This window comes from Carcharhinus amblyrhynchos, unplaced genomic scaffold (assembly GCF_965287045.1).
Source record: "Carcharhinus amblyrhynchos unplaced genomic scaffold, sCarAmb.v2.hapA scaffold_45, whole genome shotgun sequence".
Classification (NCBI taxonomy): Eukaryota; Metazoa; Chordata; class Chondrichthyes; order Carcharhiniformes; family Carcharhinidae; genus Carcharhinus; species Carcharhinus amblyrhynchos.
Genome location: NW_027649786.1, coordinates 2229540 through 2252358, shown reverse-complemented (window position 1 = coordinate 2252358; position 22819 = coordinate 2229540). Strand labels below are relative to the sequence as shown.

The following is a 22819-nucleotide window of genomic DNA, read 5'->3' as shown; positions in this document are numbered from 1 at the left end:
GAGGGAGATTCAGAGAGTGAGGGAGAGTCAGTGAGGGAGAAAGGGAGAGTCAACGAGAAAGAGAGTGAGCGAGGGAGAGTCAGTGAGTGAGGGAGATTCAGCGAGTGAGGGAAAGCAAGTGAGGGAGAAAGGGAGAGTCAGCGAGAAAGAGAGCGAGTGAGGGAGAGTCAGCGAGTGAGGGAGATTGAGCGAGTGAGGGAGAGTCAGTGAGGGAGAGCAAGTGAGGGAGTAAGGGAGAGTCAGCGAGAGAGAGAGCGAGCGAGGGAGAGTCAGCGAGTGAGGGAGATTCAGCGAGTGAGGGAGAGTCAGCGAGTGAGAGAGAGCAAGTGAGGGAGAGTCAGCGAGTGAGGGAGATTCAGAGAGTGAGGGAGATTCAGAGAGTGAGGGAGAGTCAGTGAGTCAGAGAGAGCAAGTGAGGGAGAGTCAGCAAGTGAGGGAGAGTCAGCGAGTGAGGGAGATTCAGCGAGTGAGGGAGATTCAGTGAGTGAGGGAGAGTCAGCGAGTGAGAGAGAGCAAGTGAGTGAGGGAGAGTCAGCGAGTGAGGGAGAGTCAGCGAGTGAGAGTCAGCGAGAGAGTCAGTGAGTGTGAGAGAGCGAGTGAGGGACAGTCAGAGTGAGGGAGAGTCAGTGAGAGAGCGGGTGAGGGAGAGTCAGTGAGTGAGGGAGAGTCAGTGAGTGAGAGAGAGCGAGTGAGGGAGAGTCAGTGAGGGAGAGTCAGTGAGTGAGGGGGGTCAGCGAGTGAGGGGGGTCAGTGGGTGAGGGGGGTCAGTGAGTGAGGGGGGTCAGCGGGTGAGGGGGGTCAGCGAGTGAGGGGGGTCAGCGGGTGAGGGGGGATCAGTGAGTGAGGGGGGTCAGCGAGTGAGGGGGGTCAGTGGGTGAGGGGGGGTCAGTGAGTGAGGGGGGTCAGCGAGTGAGGGGGGTCAGCGAGTGAGGGGGGTCAGCGAGTGAGGGGGGTCAGCGGGTGAGGGGGGCCAGCAAGTGAGAGAGTCAGCCTGTGTCATCAAGTAGAAATAGAGTTTGAATTTTTTGGCTCGATGTTGTAGGCTGACTTTTACATGAGATCGACAATTATGGTAATAAAAATCTACATTTTTACAAGAGCCAGCCTGTCAGGGTGGCAGATTCCCGAACACAATTTGTGACTAACTTGGGTTTATCTGATTTCTGTTACGTATTTTCCACACCCTTTTCTGGGTGTGGTTTATAATAATATTACTGCTGAAGTCAGGAAATGAAACTGAAAGTATTTCACTGAACGTTGATCACCATTTTACTCAGAGCAGACACAAGGTGATCAGTCTGTCGAGATGGAAGATGAACTTTCCTGTGCTGTTTGCCACGATCTGTATAAAGATCCTGTTTTAATCGACTGTGATCACAACTTCTGTCGATCCTGTATAACCCAGTACTGGGAGAAAGCTGTCACTGCCTCCTGCCCCATCTGTAGAAAGGAAACTTCCTCCAGGGATCTGAGACCCAACCGCACTCTCTCCAACATGGTGGACCTGTTTGTAAAAAGTGATAAAGGTGATAAAATTCAGCCGGAATGCAGCCGTCACCAGGAGAAGCTGAAATTATTTTGTAAAACTGACAATCAGCCCATCTGTCTCGTTTGTCAGACTTCAAAAAATCATCAAAACCACGAGATGCTGCCAGTGGAAGAAGCTGCTGAAGAGTTTAAGGTGAGGAGATCCTGTGTAAAATAAAACACAGAAACAGATAACAGAATCCTCAACAGGGAACAGTCATAGATTTGGGTTTGAGTATCTCTCAATATTTATTATTTAATTCCTCAGGATGCAAGTTTACAAAAGAATTCAAAGTTACAGGCAAGAAATGAGAGAGAACCATGATGGTTGTTTTCAGCGAGCTGCCAGTTGCAATCTTATGGCACTTAGTGCAAAAAAAGAGCCAGAATGCGGTTCTTGCCAGTAGCGGGGAGGAGATGGAGCCTGAGCTCGCTGGTAAAGCCAGCTGCAGAGATCTTGGCGTGCCGTTATACAAGGTCCCCGATCTCCCAGTGCACTGGGAAATCTCCTGCCTCCCAAATTGGGGTGGCACGGCGGCACACAGTGGTTACACTGCTGCCTCGCACTGCCGGGAACCAGGGTCAATTCTTGAGGGACTGTGTGGAGTTTGCGCATTCTCTCCATGTCTGTGTGGGTTTTCTCCGATGCTTCGGTTTCCTCCCACATTCCAAAGATGTGCAGGTTAGGTTGGTTGGCCATGCTAAATTGCCACTCAGTGTCCCCAAGACCTATATGTTAGGGGGATTAGCGGGGTTAATACGTGAGGTTACGGGGATAGAGGCTGGGGAAGATGCTCTGTCAGAGTGTCGGTGCAGGCTGATGGGTCAAATGGCTTCCCTCTGCATCGTAGGGATTTTATGATTCTATGAGATAAGGGAATCTTACGACAGATGGTCAAAACTTTGGTCACAGAGGTAGTTTCTCTGGAATGTCCCAAAGAAGAAAGACAGAGTTTTAAGGAGGAAATTGCAAAGTTTGAGGCCTAGTCAAGTGAGGGCACTACTGTCAATAATAGAGCAGATTCAGAGATATTCAAAAGGCAAGAAATATACAAGCTGCTAGAGAAAAATAATGATCACATGAAAATATCAGGTACATCCAGTAAATTGGAATATTTTTGACTGGTTATATGTTTTAAAAAACTATTAGACTGCTTAAAGTCAGGGGCGGTTTGGATAGGTTAATGTAGCTAGAGCTCGTACTTTTGATGAGATGAGCAACAGGTCAAACAGATGCTTTCCGAGGGCAAGCTGGTAACAATGTGAAATAGAACATAAAGGGTCTGAAGATGTATTAACATTTCAAAGGAGGAGACTTTGCATTTACATTCTAAAATGTAAACTCACGAAATGAAAGTAATTAAGTTTCACTTCTGAAGAATGGTGGCACAGTGGTTAGCACTGCTGCTTCACAGCACCAGGGACGCTGGTTCGATTCCCGGCTTGGGTCATTGTCTGTGTGGAGTTTACATGTTCTCCCTGGGTGGGCTTCCTCCGGGGGATCTGGTTTCCTCTCACAGTCTGAAAGACATGCTGGTTAGGAGCATTGGCCTGAACAGGCGCCAAAGTGTGGCGACTTGGGGAATTTTACAGTAACTTCATTGAGGTGTTAATGTAAACCAACTTGTGACGAACAAATAAACTTTACTTTAAGAGGCTAGTTCAGATATGGGAAGATCAAAAAGGGAAAAAACGATATCAGAAGCATCCAACTTATCCAACTGTAGATGTTTTGAGAACTCAGCCAACAGCAAGCTGCATCCACGAAGAAAGCCTGCCTTGTAAAACCAGTTGATTTGCTCTATTTCAGAAGCAACCCAAAATAGATCAAACTGCCTGGTATGGTAACTATTGCTGAATGTGTCACACTTTTTGAGATATGACCAACTCACTAAGTTAACATTTTATTACAAAAAACAGAACTTCTGTGGTAATCACTTATTGACTTTATGATGTCGACATTGGAGTTGTTTATTAGTAAGAGGCAGAAACAGAAAGGCAATGGGCTGACCAGTTGAATGAACACATTAACAGTAGAGATAATTTCTGAATACTACATAAGAACATAAGAAATAGGAGCAGGAGTAGGCCATCTAGCCCTTTGAGCCTGCCCCGCCACTCAATAAGGTCATGGCTGATCTGAAGTGGATCAGTTCCACTTACCCGCCTGCTCCCCATAATCCTTAATTCCCTTATCGATCAGAAATCTATCTACCTGTGACTTAATACTATTTTAAATCAGTTTCAGTTTAAATCAGAATACTATTTTAAATCAGTTTAAAACATAAAAATCAAAGCATGGTTGAACTTCATACCTTGAGCAACATATTATTCTTTGATATTCCTAATTTCAGTGTAAGTAGAAAGTCAGGTGGTGCCTAAATCTGGTGACTGATCCCAAACACCAGTTTTACACAGACAGCAAACTGAAAATTTACATCAAACTGCTGCACGTGAAGAAAGTGAAGCCTCATAAAAACCTGAGAGCTCAGAGAATTTTAATTTTAACCAAATGTTATTTAATTTTTGGGTGTGTATTTCTGAAAATTGTACAAATTAACTGATGTTTTTGTTTAGGAAGAACTGCGAAACTCACTGAAGCCAGTCCAGGACAAGAAGGAGGAATGCTGCGCTGTAAAAAGTGATTACGAGAAAACATTAACCCACATTCAGGTATTTCTGATTTTATTTTACATTCCATTCTATACACTTACAGAATTACAAGATGCAGGATTCTGTGTTCATATTATAGATATAAAGAGAGAGTGGAGATGATGTATAAAATATTCACAAGGTTGATCCTGGAACTATGTGGATGGCACAGTGACACAGAGGTTAGCACTGCTGTCTCAGAGCACGAGGGACCTGGATTCGATTCGTGGTTTGGGTCACTGACTGTGCAGAGTCTGCACGTTCTCCCCGTGTCATCGAGTCATAGATTCAGAGAGATTTACAGCATGGAACAGGCCCTTCGGCCCAACTTGTCCATGCCGCCCTTTTTTTTTAAAACCCCTAAGCTAATCCCAATTGCCCGCATTTGGCTCGTATCCCTCTGTATCCATCGTACCCTTGTAACTATCTAAATGTTTTTTAAAAGATAAAGTTGTATCTGCCTCTACAACTACCTGTGGCAGCTTCTTCCAGACACTCACCACCCTCTTTGTGAAAAAATTGCCCCTCTAAACACTTTTGTACCTCTCCCCTCTCACCCTAAACCTATGCCTACCTTTGGGAAAAGATATTGACTATCTCGCTGATCTGCGCCCCTCATTATTTTATAGACCTCTATAAGATCACCCCTCAGCCTCCTACGCTCCAGAGAAAAATGTCCCAGTCTATCCAGCCTCTCCTTATAACTCAAACCATCAAGTCCCGGTAGCATCCTAGTAAATCTTTTCTGCACACTTTCTAGTTTAATAATATCCTTTCTGCATGGGTTTCCTCTGGGTGCTCCCATTTCCTCCACAGTTCGAAAGATGTGCTGACTAGATGTACCCTCAGTGTATCCGAAAAGGCGCCGGAGTGTGGCAACTCGGGGATTTTCAGAGTAACTGCATTGCAATGTTAATGTAAGCTGACTCGTGACACTAACAAATAAACTTTAAAATTTAAAAGAGTTTAAATTGGAAAGATTGAACTGGCTGTGGCTCTTTTCTCTGAAAAAGATTATGGGGAATGGCGGGGGGTAGATGGGGACCTGATAAGGGTCTTTCAAATGAAGAAAGGATTGATAGTCTGGAAATGGGCCAGAATTTTATGCTTGGATGTGTATCTGACCTGGTTCGAGAATAAAATTTCATGAAACGACATTGAGTACGATTTCCCGACATCACCACGCACGTGTAAAAATCGTATGCGGCCCACAGAGCAGCAACACTTTCTCTCATTGTGAGCTCATTGTTGTGTGAGTACAGAGTTGTTCCTGAGTTTCTCAGTAATTCTTTAGTTTTTATTAGCGTGCCCTTTCAGCATTTCGGGACTGCATCATCACAAGAAAATTTCCATGAGGATTGGAGCAAGTGATCCCTCTGTATCTGCTCTAATGGGGAGAATGTATTCAGCTGGTGTGATCTCCTCTGAAGAGGAACAGAGGAACAGGAGGGAGAGGAGGCAAGGCGAGTGCAGGCAGGATCCCAGCCAGAGACCGTTGAGAGGCACAGGCTGAGTTGGTGGTGGGGCTCAGCAGGGAGACCAAGGCGGGTGGGGATGCCACAGACACCATTACTCATTGGTTAGAGTATACAAGCAGAGCACCAACCTGTAATAATGTCTGAGGTCCATGACATTGGAGGTTACGCCTCTCCAGGGATAGGGACTTATGCATCCTCGAGAGTGGTGGTGCAGAGGTCCAGTGGATTGCTCAAGATGCGCTTCTGATACTTTGACTGATCCAAAGGATTGCAAACACTATACAGTTACAAGCCCATGCAGCATCTGGCGACTGTTCAAAACACCTCAGCCCATTACAGTAAAGAAAACGCTTACATTAGCTTAGATTAACAGGAAAAGAACGTATACATTTGCCATCCCTAACACAAGCTTCAAAATGACAAATAATGTCACCCATGACACGTCCCTATTGTGCTGAAGGTGCCTTAGATTGACGCCTCTGGGTGCTGTGTCTTAGTGCAGCCCTCACCATGACTTTCCCCTTCTCCCCTCTCTGGCAGTGACATTGGAGGCAGCCTGCTGACTTTGCTCTCCAGGTGGCCGTTGGTGGTTGTCCTCTGACTGGTGGAGCCTGAGTTGTGTCCGGCTGGGAGGGAGAATCCAGCCCCATGGCTGGCCATTCCGCAGGAACTGTGGCTTCATCACGGCAAAGAGTGGAGAAGCTGCTGCCCTTGTTCGGAATGCCCTGTGAGAACAAAGAACAAAATCAGCCTGGGAAACGGGCCCTTCGGCCCAACGAGCCCACGCCGCCATCTCAACACCACCAGTCCCCCTCTCCACCTACAACCCCTGTCTATTGTTTTATGGCCATCCAGATTGAGGGAAACTGATTTAGGGACAATTGATTCCTGCCAACCAGCCTAACAGCACATCTTTGGGGTGTGGGAGGAAACCAGAGCACCCAGAGAAAACCCACAAGCACGGGGAGAACGCGCAAACTCCCACAGACACCGGCCCAAATCCATGTGTCTGCACAGCAATCAGCGATAGTCACTGAGCTGTCGTCTTGCCCAGTATCTTGTCCAGTTTAGGCACACACTAACGACATGAAGCACTAGGCCAATCCTGAACAACCAAGAGCAGCCCCAGTACGACCCATCGCGTGTATGTCCCTCGTTGGACACGAGGTGGACCGACTTAAAACCTGTGAATGAAAAGAGAAAAAACATTATCATACCATACCCATTTACATTACCAGGGACGCCCCATTGCTAATGACCCTTATTTAAAACAATCTCCTATATCCACCCATCTCCAACCCAGTCATGTGCCTGTCCAAGTTACTCTTAAATGACTCTAGCGTGTTTGCCTCCACCACCTTACTTGGCAGAGCATTCCATACCCCACTACCCTCTGTGTGAAAAACCTCCCTCTAATATCTGTGTTGTACCTCTCCCCCTTCACCTTAAGTCCATGGCCCCTTGTCCTATGTGTCTCTATCATAGGAAATAGCTTACCTCTGTTTACTCCATCTATACCCTTCATAATCTTATATACCTCTATTAGATCCGCCCTCAGTCGGCATCTTTCAAGGGAAAAGAGCCCCAATTTCTTCAATCTTTCCTCATACCCCAGTCCTTCCATACCAGGCAACATCCTGGTAAACCTCCTCTGCACTCTCTCCAGAGTCTCCACGTCCTTCCGGTAGTAAGGCGACCAGAACTGGACGCAGTACTCCAAATGCAGCCTAACCAACGTTCTGTACAACTGCAACATTAGACTCTAGCTCTTATATTCTATACCCCTTCCTATAAAGGCTAACATACCATAGGCTTTCTTCATCACACTCTCCACTTGCACTGCCACCTTCAAAGACTTGTGCACTTGCACCCCCAGGTCTCGCTGCGATTCTATACTCCTTACAGGCTTACCCTTTACCATATAACTCCCCCCTACATTATTCCGGCCAAAATGCATCACCTCACATTTATCCGGATTAAACTCCATTTGCCATGTATCTGCCCAATCAACCAGCCTATCAATATCCCGCTGTATTGCCAGACACTGCTCCTCACTGCCCGCCAATCCAGCCATCTTGGTGTCATCAGCAAATCTGCTGATCACACCACCTACCCCCTCTTCCAAATCATTTATATACACTACAAAGAGAAGAGGTCCCAGTACTGAGCCCTGTGGCACACCACTAGTGACAGACCTCCAGCTACAAAAAGACCCCTCCACTACTACTCTGATTCCTCTTTGCAAGCCAGTTCTCTACCCATCAAGATACCTGACCACATATCCCATGAGCTTTAATCTTCTGTTCCAACCTACCATGAGGAACTTTGTCAAACGCCTTACTGAAATCCATATAGACGACATCAACGGCTCATCCTTTGTCGACCGTTTTTGTCACCTCCTCAAAGAATTCTACCAGATTTGTAAGGCAAGCCTTCCCCTTGACGAAGCCATGCTGCGTATCCTTAATCAGATCGCAACGTGCACATACATCCTATCCCTAAGAGTCCTCTCCATCAACTTACCTACCACTGACGTTAAGCTCACCGGCCTATAGTTACCCGGGCTATCCCTCCTACCCTTTTTAAACAACGGTACCACGTTCGCTATCTTCCAGTCCTCTGGGACCACACCTGTGTCCAAAGAAGAGACAAAGATTCACGTCAGAGGCCCAGCAATCTCATCCCGCGCCTCTCCAAGCAGCCTAGGATAAATGCAATCGGGCCCCGGAGATTTATCGGTTTTAATGCCATCTAAAAGCCCTAACACTTCTTCCCTCATAATCGATAGATCTTTCAATTGGTCTACTGCTCCCTCAATGACCGTACCAGACATCAAGCCCCTCTCCTTCGTGAATACCGACGCAAAGTATTCATTCAGGATCTCCCCCATTCCCTCTGCCTCTAAGCACAATTCCCCACGTTTGTCCCTGAGAGGACCGATTTTACCCCTAGCCACCCTTTTGTTCTTAAGATAGGAGTAAAACGCCTTTGGATTCTCCTTAACCCTACCTGCCAAAGCCATCTCATGCCCCCTCTTTGCTCTCCTAACTCCCCGTTTGAGATCCCTCCTTCTGTCTCTGTATTCCTCCAACGCTCTCTCCGTTCCCAGCTGCTTAGACCTGACATATGCCTCTCGTTTCTTCCTAACCAGGTCTTCTATATCTCTAGTAATCCACGGTTCCCTAATCCTACCTTTCCCATCCTTTCTCCTAACTGGCACATGCCTTTCCTGCACCCTTTGCAGTTTTCCCTTGAAAGACTCCCACATGCCTAACGTGGTCTTGCCTTCCAACAGCCTATCCCAGTCTGTATCCCTAAGCTCCTGCCTAATCCGGCTGTATCTAGCCTTCCCCCAATTTAGCACCCTCCCCTTAGGACAGCTCTCGTCTTTTTCCATTCGTATCCTAAAGTAGACGGAGTTGTGGTCACTATTAGCCACATGTTCACCTACTGCAACCTCAACCACCTGACCCGGCTCATTTCCCAGAACTAAATCCAGTATCGCCCCCTCTCTAGTCAGGCTATCTACATACTGTTGCAAGGATCCTTCCAATACACATCTTACGAATTCCTCCCCATCAGACCCCCCAGCTCTAGGCACCTTCCAATCCATCCCAGGGAGATTAAAATCTCCCACTACAACAACCCTGTTCTTCCTACACTTATCCAAAATGTCCGTACGTATACCCTCTTCCACTGCCCGTGGGCTATTGGGTGGCCTATAGTACACTCCTAGCATAGTAATGGCCCCCTTCCTATTCCTCAACTCCACCCACAGAGACTCAATTTCCAGCCCCTCCATGTTATCCTCCCTCTGCACCACCGTGATCTGCTCCCTAACTAAGAGTGCCACTCCCCCTCCTCTTTTCAACCCACCCCTATCACACCTAAAACACTTATACCCTGGAATATTTAGCTGCCAGTCCTGCCCCTCCTTTAACCACGTCTCTGTCACTGCCACCACATCTAAATTCCTCGTGAACATCAAGGCCCTAAGTTCATCCGACTTTCCCATCACACTCCTCGCATTAAAACAGATGCACCTAAGACCCTCAGGCCCTCTCAGATCCTCCTTCTCCTGGGGGATTTTCCTATCATCTAGACTTACCCTGACCTCCAACTCACTCCCAGTGCCTGAGCTGTCTCTCTCCTCCCCACCCCACCGCCATACTAGTTTAAACCCTGCCTAAACACTCCAGCCAACCTCCCAGCTAAAATATGTGTCCCCTTCCCATTTAAGTGTTCCCTATCCCTCTTATACAAGTGCCCTTCCTTTGCAAAGACTTCCCAAAGGTCAACAAAACTAAAACCCTCAGTCCTGCACCAATCCCTCAGCCACGCATTCAGCTGCAGGATCTCATTATTCTTATCCCTGCTATTGCTGGGCACTGGCAACAGTAAAAAGTCTGACAACACCAGGTTTTAGTCCAACCTATTTATTTGATAATATACTCGCAAGCTTTCGAGGGGTTACCCTCTTCGTCAGGTGAATGGAGAGTTCTGGCCTCAGACAGAGCATATAAAGCACAGACAGTTTAGAGATTACTGATTAAAATGCGAATCCTTACACCTAACCTGCTGTTCAAGACCTGAAGTGGCTGATAATGTGAGTGGTAGGAGCACTGATCACAGTTTAAAGAGATGTGTATTGTCTCCAGACAGTACAGTAAGTGAGGTTTTGCAAACCCAGGCAAGTCACGGGGGTTACAGATAGTGCGACATGAACCCAAGATCCCTGTTGAGACCGTCCTCATGTGTGCGGAACTTGGCTATCAGTCTCTGCTCAGCGACTCTGCGCTGTCGTGTGTTGTGAAGGCCGCCTTGGAGAATGCTTACCCGAAGGTCAGAGGCTGAATGCCCGTGACCACTGAAGTGTTCGCCAACAGGAAGGGAACAGTCTTGCCTGGTGACTGTCGAGCGATGTTCATTCATCCGTTGTCGTAGCGTCTGCATGGTCTCCCCAATGTACCATGCTTCGGGACATCCTTTCTTGCAACGTATCAGGTAGACAATGTTGGCCGAGTTGCAAGAGTATTTACCATGTACCTGGTGGATGGTATTCTCACGTGTGATGATGGTATCCATGTCGATGATCCGGCATGTCTTGCAGAGGTTGCTGTGACAGGGTTGTGTGGTATTGTGGTCACTGTTCTCCTGAAGGCTGGGTAGTTTGCTGCGAACAATGGTCTGTTTGAGGTTGTGTGGTTGTCTGAAAGCAAGAAGTGGGGGTGTGGGGAGGGCCCTGGCGAGATGTTCGTCTTCATCAATGATATGTTGAAGACTCCGGAGAAGATGTCGTAGCTTCTCCGCTCCGGGGAAGTACTGGACGACGAAGGGAACTCTGTCCACTGTGTCCCGTGTTTGTCTTCTGAGGAGATCGGTGCGGTTTTTCGCTGTGGCGCATCGAAACTGCCGATCTATGAGTCGAGCACCATATCCTGTTCTTACGAGGGCATCTTTCAGGGTCTGGAGGTGTCTGTCACGATCCTCCTCATCTGAGCAAATCCTGTGTATACGGAGGGCTTGTCCATAGGGAATGGCTTCTTTAACATGTTTAGGGTGGAAACTGGAGAAGTGGAGCATTGTGAGATTGTCTGTGGGCTTGCGGTACAGTGAGGTGCTGAGGTGACCGTCCTTAATGGAGATGCGTGTGTCCAAGAATGCAACTGATTCTGGGGAATAGTCCATGGTGAGTCTGATGGTGGGGTGGAATTTGTTGATATCATCATATAGTTGTTTCAGTGATTGTTCACCATGAGGCCAGAGGAAGAAAATGTCATCGATGTATCTAGTGTACAGCATCGGTTGAAGATTCTGTGCGGTGAAGAAGTCTTGTTCGAACCTGTGCATGAAGATGTTGGCATATTGAGGCGCAAATTTGGTCCCCATGGCTGTTCCATGTGTCTGGATGAAAAACTGGTCGTTGAAGGTGAAGACATTGTGGTCCAGGATAAAGCGGATGAGTTGTAAAATTGCATCTGGAAACTGGCAGTTGTCAGCATTGAGTACTGATGCAGTCGCAGCAATGCCATCGTCGTGGGGGATGTTGGTGTAGAGCGCTGAGACATCCATTGTGACGAGGAGTGTCCCTGGTTCAACTGCTCCATGTGTGCTGAGTTTCAGTAGGAAGTCCGTAGTGTCGCGACAAAAGCTGGGGGTTCTTTGTACAATGGGTTTCAGGATGCCCTCGACGTAGCCGGAGAGGTTCTCACACAGAGTCCCATTGCCCGATACGATGGGACGGCCAGGTGTGTTTGCCTTGTGAATCTTTGGGAGGCAGTAGAGATCTCCAATGCGGGGAGTACGTGGAATGAGAGCACGGAGGGTGCTCTGAAGGTCCGGATCAAAGGTCTTGATCAGATTGTTGAGTTGACGAGCGTGTTCTTTGGTCGGATCTGTGGGTAATTGTCTGTAGTGTTCCTCATTGTTTAGTTGTCGGTACACTTCTTTACAGTAATCCGTTCTGTTCAGTATGACGATGGCCCCTCCTTTGTCTGCTGGTTTGATGACAATGTTGCGGTTTGTCTTGAGAGCGTGGATGGCGTTGCGTTGTGCTTGGGTGATGTTCGGGGCTGTCTTGTGAGTGCGGCTGATGAATCTGGTGTTAACGCACCTCCTGATGGTTTGGGCATACAAGTCCAGTCGAGGGCAGCGGCCTTCCGGAGGAGTCCAATTGGATTCCTTCCTCTTAGGCTGTTGCACTGCGGATCTCTCTGTCGGCTGTTCTGGTTCATCGACTGTCACCGCACAGAATCTTCAACCGATGCTGTACACTAGATACATCGATGACATTTTCTTCCTCTGGCCTCATGGTGAACAATCACTGAAACAACTATATGATGATATCAACAAATTCCACCCCACCATCAGACTCACCATGGACTATTCCCCAGAATCAGTTGCATTCTTGGACACACGCATCTCCATTAAGGACGGTCACCTCAGCACCTCACTGTACCGCAAGCCCACAGACAATCTCACAATGCTCCACTTCTCCAGTTTCCACCCTAAACATGTTAAAGAAGCCATTCCCTATGGACAAGCCCTCCGTATACACAGGATTTGCTCAGATGAGGAGGATCGTGACAGACACCTCCAGACCCTGAAAGATGCCCTCGTAAGAACAGGATATGGTGCTCGACTCATAGATCGGCAGTTTCGATGCGCCACAGCGAAAAACCGCACCGATCTCCTCAGAAGACAAACACGGGACACAGTGGACAGAGTTCCCTTCGTCGTCCAGTACTTCCCCGGAGCGGAGAAGCTACGACATCTTCTCCGGAGTCTTCAACATATCATTGATGAAGACGAACATCTCGCCAGGGCCCTCCCCACACCCCCACTTCTTGCTTTCAGACAACCACACAACCTCAAACAGACCATTGTTCGCAGCAAACTACCCAGCCTTCAGGAGAACAGTGACCACAATACCACACAACCCTGTCACAGCAACCTCTGCAAGACATGCCGGATCATCGACATGGATACCATCATCACACGTGAGAATACCATCCACCAGGTACATGGTAAATACTCTTGCAACTCGGCCAACATTGTCTACCTGATACGTTGCAAGAAAGGATGTCCCGAAGCATGGTACATTGGGGAGACCATGCAGACGCTACGACAACGGATGAATGAACATCGCTCGACAGTCACCAGGCAAGACTGTTCCCTTCCTGTTGGCGAACACTTCAGTGGTCACGGGCATTCAGCCTCTGACCTTCGGGTAAGCATTCTCCAAGGCGGCCTTCACAACACACGACAGCGCAGAGTCGCTGAGCAGAGACTGATAGCCAAGTTCCGCACACATGAGGACGGTCTCAACAGGGATCTTGGGTTCATGTCGCACTATCTGTAACCCCCGTGACTTGCCTGGGTTTGCAAAACCTCACTTACTGTACTGTCTGGAGACAATACACATCTCTTTAAACTGTGATCAGTGCTCCTACCACTCACATTATCAGCCACTTCAGGTCTTGAACAGCAGGTTAGGTGTAAGGATTCGCATTTTAATCAGTAATCTCTAAACTGTCTGTGCTTTATATGCTCTGTCTGAGGCCAGAACTCTCCATTCACCTGACGAAGAGGGTAACCCCTCGAAAGCTTGCGAGTATATTATCAAATAAATAGGTTGGACTAAAACCTGGTGTTGTCAGACTTTTTACTGTGTTTACGCCAGTCCAACGCCGGCATACCCACATCATGACACTGGCAACAGCCCAGAGATCGCCACCCTGGAGGCCCTACACTTCAGCCTGGCTCCCAACTCCCTGAACTGCGTAAGTATTTCCCCCCTACTCTTCCTTCCTATGTCGTTCTCTCCTACATGTATAATTACATCCGCCTGGGTCCCTTGGCACTTCAACATTCCCTCTACCCTCTCCGACACATCCTGTACCCCTGCTCCAGGGAGGCAGACCACCATCCTGGAGTCCCGCTTTTGCCCACAGAACCGCCTATCAATTCCTCTAACCCTCCTGTCCCCCACCACTATCTCACATCCAGCCCCCTTCCTTCCCTCTGAGGCATTTTCCTCTTCCCTTTGTGCCCTTTCCACCTCAGTTGGTGCCTTACCCCTGCTATCTTGAGAGACTACCCCTGGGGTAGTCTTTGGAACATTACTCCTCTTCTTTTTCCCCTTCCTAACTGTAACCCACCCATCCCCCCTCTTTGGCTCTGGGATCCCCTCTTGAATCTGGTTCCTATTCATTAGTGCCTCATTTTCCCTCACTAAAAATAAATCCTCCAGCCTCAACTCCAGTTGCCAAACCCGGGCCCTCAAACGCTGCAACTCCAGACATTTGGTGCAGATGTGGACTCTCCGGAGATGCTGTGTCTCCAGGAACTCCCACATATTGCACCTTACACAGCTGACACGTCTCCCCATGGACCCTGCCATTTGTTTGACTACCCTTAGACCTATGGACACACTTTGAAAAATTTGACCAGTAACTCACCTTGCCTAACCCTGAGGAACCATAGAAACAACAGGAAGCTCATCCAGCAGCGTGAATTGCATTTGGACCTCTCTGCTCATCAGTGATGGACAGCACTTAGCAGAGACACTTGGTTCCTCATCCATCACTCACACTGGCAGTGATCTCCTGAGGTCGCAGTCAGTGCGCTGGTTTGCAGGTTCAAACACTTCCCCTGGAATTCCTGAGGGTGTCCGTTAAGCTGTCTCTCCAGTCGTCACTCTGTCAATTGAGGAGGCTGTGCACTCAGTGCTCAGGGTTAACACAGTGCTCAGGTTCCACACGGATTCCTCAATGATGGAGACCATGTCATTCAGATCCTCGTGGATCTCTGCCCTTTCTACCCACGCATCCCGCTGGATATGCAGCTTCAGAGGCTCATCATCTGCCCCGGACTCAGCATGGTCCTGGTCTTCAGCAGTGCTCCCAATGTCGGCATCCTGGGATCACTTTGCCTCTTCCATCTCCTCATGTGGGTGTGCTGGACCCTCACCACTGTGCACCACCTGTAAAGGTGATGACCTAACACCCACCAACATGTGAGTATCTGAACTGATGCCTGGCTCTGAGGTGCAGTGTGACACAGGCGCCGGAGCAATGTTCCCTTGGCACTTAGGGGGAGGTGTTCGGGGTGGACTGCGGCTGGTGCAGTTGGCTCATCTGTGGAAAGAAGCCACATCAGTCAATTCCATCATCAACGTCACTACACATGCAAGGCTGCCTGTTGAGACACTGGAGTGATGTTGCACTGTCTGTATTGGAGCTTCAGAGGCCACTCTGGCTGGGCAGCTCACTTTCTAATGAGGGTCCCATGACATGTTCCTATGGCACACACATCTGGGACCTGCACTCTTACCTTCATCCCAGATCTCACCAGGACTGGAGGAATGAGCTGGCTGGTGGAAATTCAACTCGAGAACATTTCTCTCACTCCGAGTGAGGACCAGCAGATTGGGGATTCCCCCACTGGCTCAGCGGCACTCTGCAGCTTTGTGACTTGTCTTCACCTGACAGGGGAGAGTTCCATCTTTCTTAAGGTTCATTCACAATGTCCCCTCCCTCACATTGGCAATTGGCAGACCATTAAACACTGGCACACCTTCGCCTGCAAAGCACCACAGCCTATTGTGCTGACAGTCCAGCCTTAGCAGGGCAGGTTTCAGTGCAGTTGATACACATACTCAGACCCCTGAGCACTGAGGAGAATGAACACCTAACTACACCTCTACACAGGTCCATGCCATCTCTGCACTAACTCTTATCAACCACAGAAGATTATTGAACCTTTTGCAGCACAGCAGCTAGGTACAGCACCACAACCTGGTGCCCACTGACCTGGGTGGTAGCCTCCGACCAGGCCTTCTTTGTCAGGTGGGGCACTTTCTTTCCCTGAGCATCCAAATGTGCCACTTGGCACTGACATCCTGCACTAGTCCATCCAGGCACGCATTGGTGAAACAGGGGGCAGGTAGCCCACCCAACTTGCCCACACGCTTTCCCTGCCCTCCTGGTGCTGATGGAGTGACTGTACACAGCTATTTATAACTGTTAAATAAACCTCACTCAGCTTCCCCCACAACTCCAGCCAGTCTTCAGGGAATTGTCTCCTCAGAATTAAACCTCCTGCCCGTTCCTCATTGGACCCAGTGCCCGACACATTCACACCTGCGCACAGTGTTAGCCCAACTAGCAGACGCGTTACACTCTGGCCAGGCCTGAATTGGTCACCCAGTGTAATCTCACATTAACAACAGGAACAGTTTCACATCTGCTCCCACCCACACTGACTTCGGGTGCACCCTGAGAGTAACATCAGGCCATACAAAAGGTGTTTTTATTTGAGAAAGAATTGAAAACCTAGGCTTTAAATCAAAAAATAGTCCCTACTAAAGCAAACAGAGAAATCAGCAACTCGAGCCCCCAGTTAAAGCTCCCTCTCTTGAATAAGTGACCATCTGGTAATCATTTGTCTAAAAATCTAATCGATTAACTAGATGTCACTACATTAAGGAATAATATTCTTTATATAAAATAAATCAGATAAACAGCCCAACTGGCTTGGTCATAGAAGACAGAGGGTAGCAGTGGAAGGGTGTGTTTCTGAATGGAAGGCTGTGACAAGTGGAGTTCCTCAGGGATCAGTGTTGGGACCTTTGCTGTTTGTAATATATATATAAATGATTTGGAGGAAAATATAACTGGTTTGACTAATAAGTTTGTGGGTGACACAAAGGTTGGTGGAATTGTGGATAGCGATGGAGACTGTCAGAGGATACAGCAAAATATAGATTGGTTGGACACTTGGACGGAGAGATGGCAGATGGAGTTTAATCCGGACAAATGTGAGGTAATGCATTTGGAAGGTCCAATACAGACGGGAAATATACAGTAAATGGCAGATTCCGTAAGAGTACTGATAGGCACAGGGATCTGGGTGTGCAGGTACACAAGTCACTGAAAGTGACAATGCAGGTAGAGAAGGTAGTCAAGAAGGCATACGGCATGCTTACCTTCATCAGCCGGAGCACTGAGTTTAAAAATTGGCAAGTCATGTTGCAGCTTTACAGAATCTTAGTTAACCTGCCCTGCGAAGGCCGGACTGTCAGCACAATAGGCTGCAGTGCCCTTGGAATATAGTGTTCAGATCTGGTCGGCACACTACCAGAAGGATGTGAAGGTTTTGGAGAGGGTACAGAAAAAATTTACCAGGATGGTATGTAGAGCATTAGCTACAAGAATTAGCTATGGAGAAACTTGGTTTGCTCTCACTGGAGCGACGGAGGTTGAGGGGAGAACATAAGAAATAGGAGCAGGAGTAGGCCATCTAGCCCTTCGAGCCTGCCCCGCCATTCAATAAGATCATGGCTGATCTGTCGTGGCTCAGTTCCACATTCCCGCCCTCTCCCCATAACCCTTAATCCCCTCGCTTATCAAAAACTCATCAACCCGCGTCTTAAAAATTTTTAACGAGGCAGCCTCCACCACTTCAACGGGCAGAGAATTCCAGAGATTCACCACCCTTTGAGTGAAGAAGTTCCTCCTCAACTCCGTTCTAAACCGCCTCCCCTTTATCTTGAGGCTGTGCCCCCTAGTCCTACTGTCCTTTCTGAGCGGGAAGAGTCTCTCCACCTCTATCCTATCCATCCCATTCATCATCTTATATGTCTCAATGAGATCTCCCCTCATTCTTCTAAACTCTAACGAGTACAAGCCTAGTTTATTCAGCCTCTCCTCATAGCTCAACCCCCTCAACTCCGGTATCAGCCTAGTAAACCTCCTCTGCACTCCCTCCAAGGCCAAAATATCCTTGCGTAAGTGCGGCGCCCAAAACTGCACACAGTACTCCAGCTGCGGCCTCACCAATGCCCTATACAGCTGCAGCAAGACCTCCCTACTTTTATATTCAATCCCCCTCGCTATGAAGGCCAGCATCCCATTAGCCTTCCTGACCACCTGCTGCACCTGCAGGCTGGGTTTTTGCGACTCATGCACAAGGACCCCGAGGTCCCTCTGCACCGTCGCCTGCTGCAGTTTTTCGCCACGTAAGTAATAATCCTTCCTACCATTATTCCTACCAAAGTGGACCACCTCGCACTTGCCAACATTAAATTCCATTTGCCATTTCCTGGCCCATTCGCCCAGCCTATCTACCCTCCGCGCAATTTGCCGTTCCACCAATCTTGGTGTTGTCAGCAAATTTCGACACCCTACACTCGGTTCCCTCCTCCAGATCATCAGGGAGACCTGATAGAAGTCTACAACATTATGACAGGCATGGACAGAATGGTTAGTCAGCAGCTTTTTCCGAGGGTCGAAGAATCAATTACTAGCGGGCGTAGGTTGAAGGTGCGAGGGACAAGGTTTAAAGGAGTGTACGAGGCAAGTTTTTTATATAGAGGGTGGTGAGTGCCTGGAACTCGTTGCCAGGGGAGGTAGTGGAAGCAGTGGAATTTGAAGGGGCATCTTGATAAATACATGAATAGGATGGGAATGGAGGGATATGGTCCCTGCAAGGGTAGGGGGTTTTAGTTCACTTGGGCAGCACGGTCGGTGCAGGCTTGGAGGGCCAAAGGACCTGTTCCTGTGCTGTAATTTTCATTGTTCTTTGTCAAATTATCAGGATTGGAAATTAACAAGATTGGAAATTAACAGGATTGGGAAGTTTTTCTCTTTAATATTCTGATATGGACAGAACTGCTCAGGCTGAACAACCTTTTAAACATCCTCATTTGATTTTTCAATCTCACTGATATTTTCTAAAGGACCAAAGCATAAAGACAGAGAAACAGATTAAAGCTGAATTTGAAAAACTTCACCAGTTTCTCCGTGAGGAAGAGAGGATTGTGTTGGAAGATCTGAAACTGGAGAAAGAGAAAAAGAGTCAGGAGATGAAGGAGAGGATTGAGAAGATAACGGAGGAAATCTCATCGCTTTCAGTCACTGTTCAGAATATTGAACAAGAGCTGAGTGAACAGGACAACATCAAGTTTTTAACGGTAACTCTTTCTTTATTTTTCTCTGCTTCACTGTCTTGAAGAATGAGCAGGTTGTGTCATCAAAATCTAGAAAATAAAACTCACTGACCAAAATTACCCCAATCACCTGTGACATTTGGATTTCTCTGTCTCACACTAAGATCACTAATGGCTGTCTTTAACATGGAAATAACTAAATCTGGAGCTTGTTTAGTGTAATATTATGGAGGGATAGTTTCATCAAATTAAACAATGCAGAAAATCAGCTTCATACAGAGTGAGAAACCCTCAGAATGGTCAGACCATTCTCCCCTGAGTGTACATTTCCAGTACAGCAGTTGGTCTGAGACTGGGAACAACAATCCAGGATCCTGCCAGGCTTTGCTTTATGATTGCAAAAATATACTTTATTCATAATATCTGAAAGAACACTCCAAACATTTCAAAATGACCATCACACAAAGTGCAATTATTCAGCTTCTTTATCTACATTCTGTTAAACTTTGAGCTGCTTCAACACAAAGAAACATTATGGACATTTCAAAATGGCCCTTGCAGATGGTGCAAAGGTATTGAAAGATTATCTACAGAGATCAAGTTGCACCCTGAGTTGCATGAATACAATTGTGGTAAGGATAATATTTACCGTATACATTCAGTGACTCATTCGGTCCAAGGGGGTTCTGCTCCCCTCACTTTACTTTGGTTGAAAGGTCTTAGACAGTGACCTTCCCCAGTGGGATTCTGCAGCAGCTGCCCCAAGCTTCAGTGCGTCCCTCAGCACGTTGTCCTGAGTTTTGGAATGTGCCAGTCTGCAGTTTCTTGCGCTGGAAGGCCAACAAGTTTCGGGCAGACCAAAGAGTGTCTTTCACTGAGTTGATGATTCTCCAGCAGCAGCTGATGATTATATGCGTGTACTTTAATGCGAGGAGTATTTGCAATAAAGTGGATGAACTTGCAGCGTGGATCAGTACCTGGGACTTTGATGTTGTGGCCATTTCTGAGACTTGGATAGAGCAGGGTCAGGAATGGATGTTGCAGGTTCCGGGGTACAAATGCTTTAGTCGGAGTAGAGAAGAAGGTAGAAGGGGGGGTGGGGTAGCATTGCTAGTCAAGGACTGTATCACAGTGTCGGAGAGAAAGTTTGATGAGGACTTGTCAGTTGAGGTAGTATGGGCGGAGATTAGAAATAGGAGAGGAGAGGTCACCCTGTTGGGAGTCTTTTATAGACCTCCTAAAAGTTCTAGAGAGGTTGAGGAAAGGATTGCGGAGACAATCCTGGTTAGGAGTGAAAGTAATAGGGTAATTGTTATGGGGGACTTTAACTTTACGAATATTGATTGGAGTTGCTATAGTTCTAGCTCGCTAGAGGGGTCAGTGTTTGTACAAAGCGTGCAGGAAGGTTTTTTGTCTCAGTATGTAGACAGGCCAACTAGAGGTGAGGCTATATTGGATTTGGTGCTGGGAAATGAGCCAGACCAGGTGCTAGACTTGGAAGTTGGTGTGCATTTTGGTGATAGTGACCACAATTCGGTTACGTTCACCTTAGTGATGGGAAGAGATAGGCATGAACCTCGGGTCAGCAATTTTAGCTGGGGTAAGGGCGATTATGAGGCTATCAGGAGTGAATTAGGAAGCATGGATTGGATTAGGGGATTACAGGGACTGGGAACGTCTGAAATGTGGAGTTTTTTCAAGGAGCAGCTACTGCGAGTCCTTGATAGGTATGTCCCTGTCAGGCATGGTGGATTTGGTAGATCTAGGGAACCGTGGTGCACTAAAAGAGTTGAGTCGATGGTTAAAAAGAAAAAGGAGGCTTATGTTAGGATGAGATTGGAGGGCTCAGATAGTGCACTAGAAAGCTTTAGATTGGCTAGGAGGGAGTTGAAGAGTGAGTTGAGAAGGGCTAAAAGAGGACATGAGAAGACTTTGGCTGATAGGATTAAGGAGAATCCTAAGGCGTTCTATAGGTATGTCAAGAACAGAAGGTTGGTCAGGGCAAGATTAGGGCCAGTTACAGACAGCAGGGGGAAGTTGTGTGTGGAACCGGAGGAGATTGGAGAAGTATTGAACCAATATTTCTCTTCGGTGTTCACGCAGGGGGACATGAATATAGCTGAGGAGGACATTGGGTTGCAGGGGTGTAAAATAGACAGTATTACGGTTGATAAAGAGGATGTGCTGGAAATTCTTGAGGGGCTGAAAATAGATAAGTCCCCTGGTCCGGATGGGATCTACCCTAGGATTCTCTGGGAGGCTAGAGAGGTGATTGCAGAGCCTCTGGCTCAGATCTTCAGGTCGTCATTGGTCTCTGGTGTAGTCCCGGAGGATTGGAGGATAGCGAATGTTGTCCCATTGTTTAAGAAGGGGAACAGAGACTTTGCCGGGAATTATAGACCGGTGAGTCTTACTTCTGTTGTGGGCAAGGTTTTAGAAAAAATTATTAGGGATAGGATTTATAGTTATTTGGAGTGTAATGAATTGATTAGAAATAGTCAACATGGTTTTGTAGCGGGTAGGTCGTGCCTTACTAACCTTATTGAGTTTTTTGAGAAGGTGACCAAAGAGGTGGATGGGGGTAAGGCAGTTGACGTGGTATACATGGATTTTAGTAAGGCGTTCGATAAGGTTCACCATGGTAGGCTTCTGCAGAAAATGCAGATGTATGGGATTGTGGGTAATCTAGGAAGTTGGATCAGGAATTGGCTATCAGATAGGAGACAGAGGGTGGTGGTGGATGGTAAATATTCATCATGGAGTACAGTTACGAGTGGTGTGCCTCAGGGATCTGTTTTGGGGCCACTGTTGTTTGTAATTTTTATTAATGATCTGGATGAGGGTATAGTTGGGTGGATTAGTAAATTTGCTGATGACACCAAAATTGGAGGTGTGGTAGATTGTGAGGAAGGGTGTCATAGTCTGCAGGGAGACTTAGATAGGTTGCAGAGCTGGGCCGAGAGGTGGCGGATGGAATTTAATGCGGAGAAGTGTGAGGTAATTCACTTTGGTAGGAGCAACAGATGTGTCGAGTATAGGGCTAACGGGAGGACTTTGAATAGTGTGGATGAACAGAGGGATCTAGGTGTGTGTGTACATAGATCCCTGAAAGTTGGGAATCAAGTAGATAAGGTTGTTAAGAAGGCGTACGGTGTCTTGGCGTTTATTGGTAGGGGGATTGAATTTAGGAGTCGCAGTGTAATGTTGCAACTGTACACTACTCTAGTGCGGCCACACTTGGAGTACTGTGTGCAGTTCTGGTCCCCGCATTACAAGAAGGATGTGGAGGCGTTGGAGAGGGTGCAGAGGAGGTTTACTAGGATGGTGCCTGGTATGGTGGGGAGGTCCTATGAGGAGAGACTGAGGGATTTAGGGTTGTTTTCGTTGGAAAGAAGGCGGCTAAGAGGGGATCTTATTGAAACATATAAGATGATTAGAGGTTTAGATAGGGTGGATAGTGATAGCCTTTTTCCTCGGATGGAGAAAGCTAGCACGAGGGGGCATGGCTTTAAATTAAGGGGGGGTAGCTACAGGACGGATGTCAGGGGTAGGTTCTTTACCCAGCGGGTGGTGAAGGATTGGAATGCCCTGCCTGCTGCAGTTGTAAATGCGTCTAGTTTGGGGGCGTTTAAGAGATCTCTGGATAGGTTTATGGACGAAAAGGGATTGGTATAGGCTAGTGGGTCATTGTTTTTGTAACTGGTCGGCGCAA

General features: G+C 47.6%; 1 protein-coding gene across 1 annotated transcript in view; it reads left to right on the top strand.

Annotated features, from left to right (window-relative positions):
- The first annotated feature begins 1306 nt into the window (after nucleotides 1-1306).
- Nucleotides 1307-22819, top strand: part of LOC145337212 (zinc-binding protein A33-like) — a 28325-nt gene continuing 6812 nt past the window's right edge. Inside the window, exons 1-3 of the mRNA XM_080182005.1 lie at nucleotides 1307-1681; nucleotides 4105-4200; nucleotides 18898-19131. Of these exons, the coding sequence (XP_080038131.1) occupies nucleotides 1307-1681; nucleotides 4105-4200; nucleotides 18898-19131 (705 nt within the window). The remainder of the gene's footprint in view (nucleotides 1682-4104; nucleotides 4201-18897; nucleotides 19132-22819) is intronic.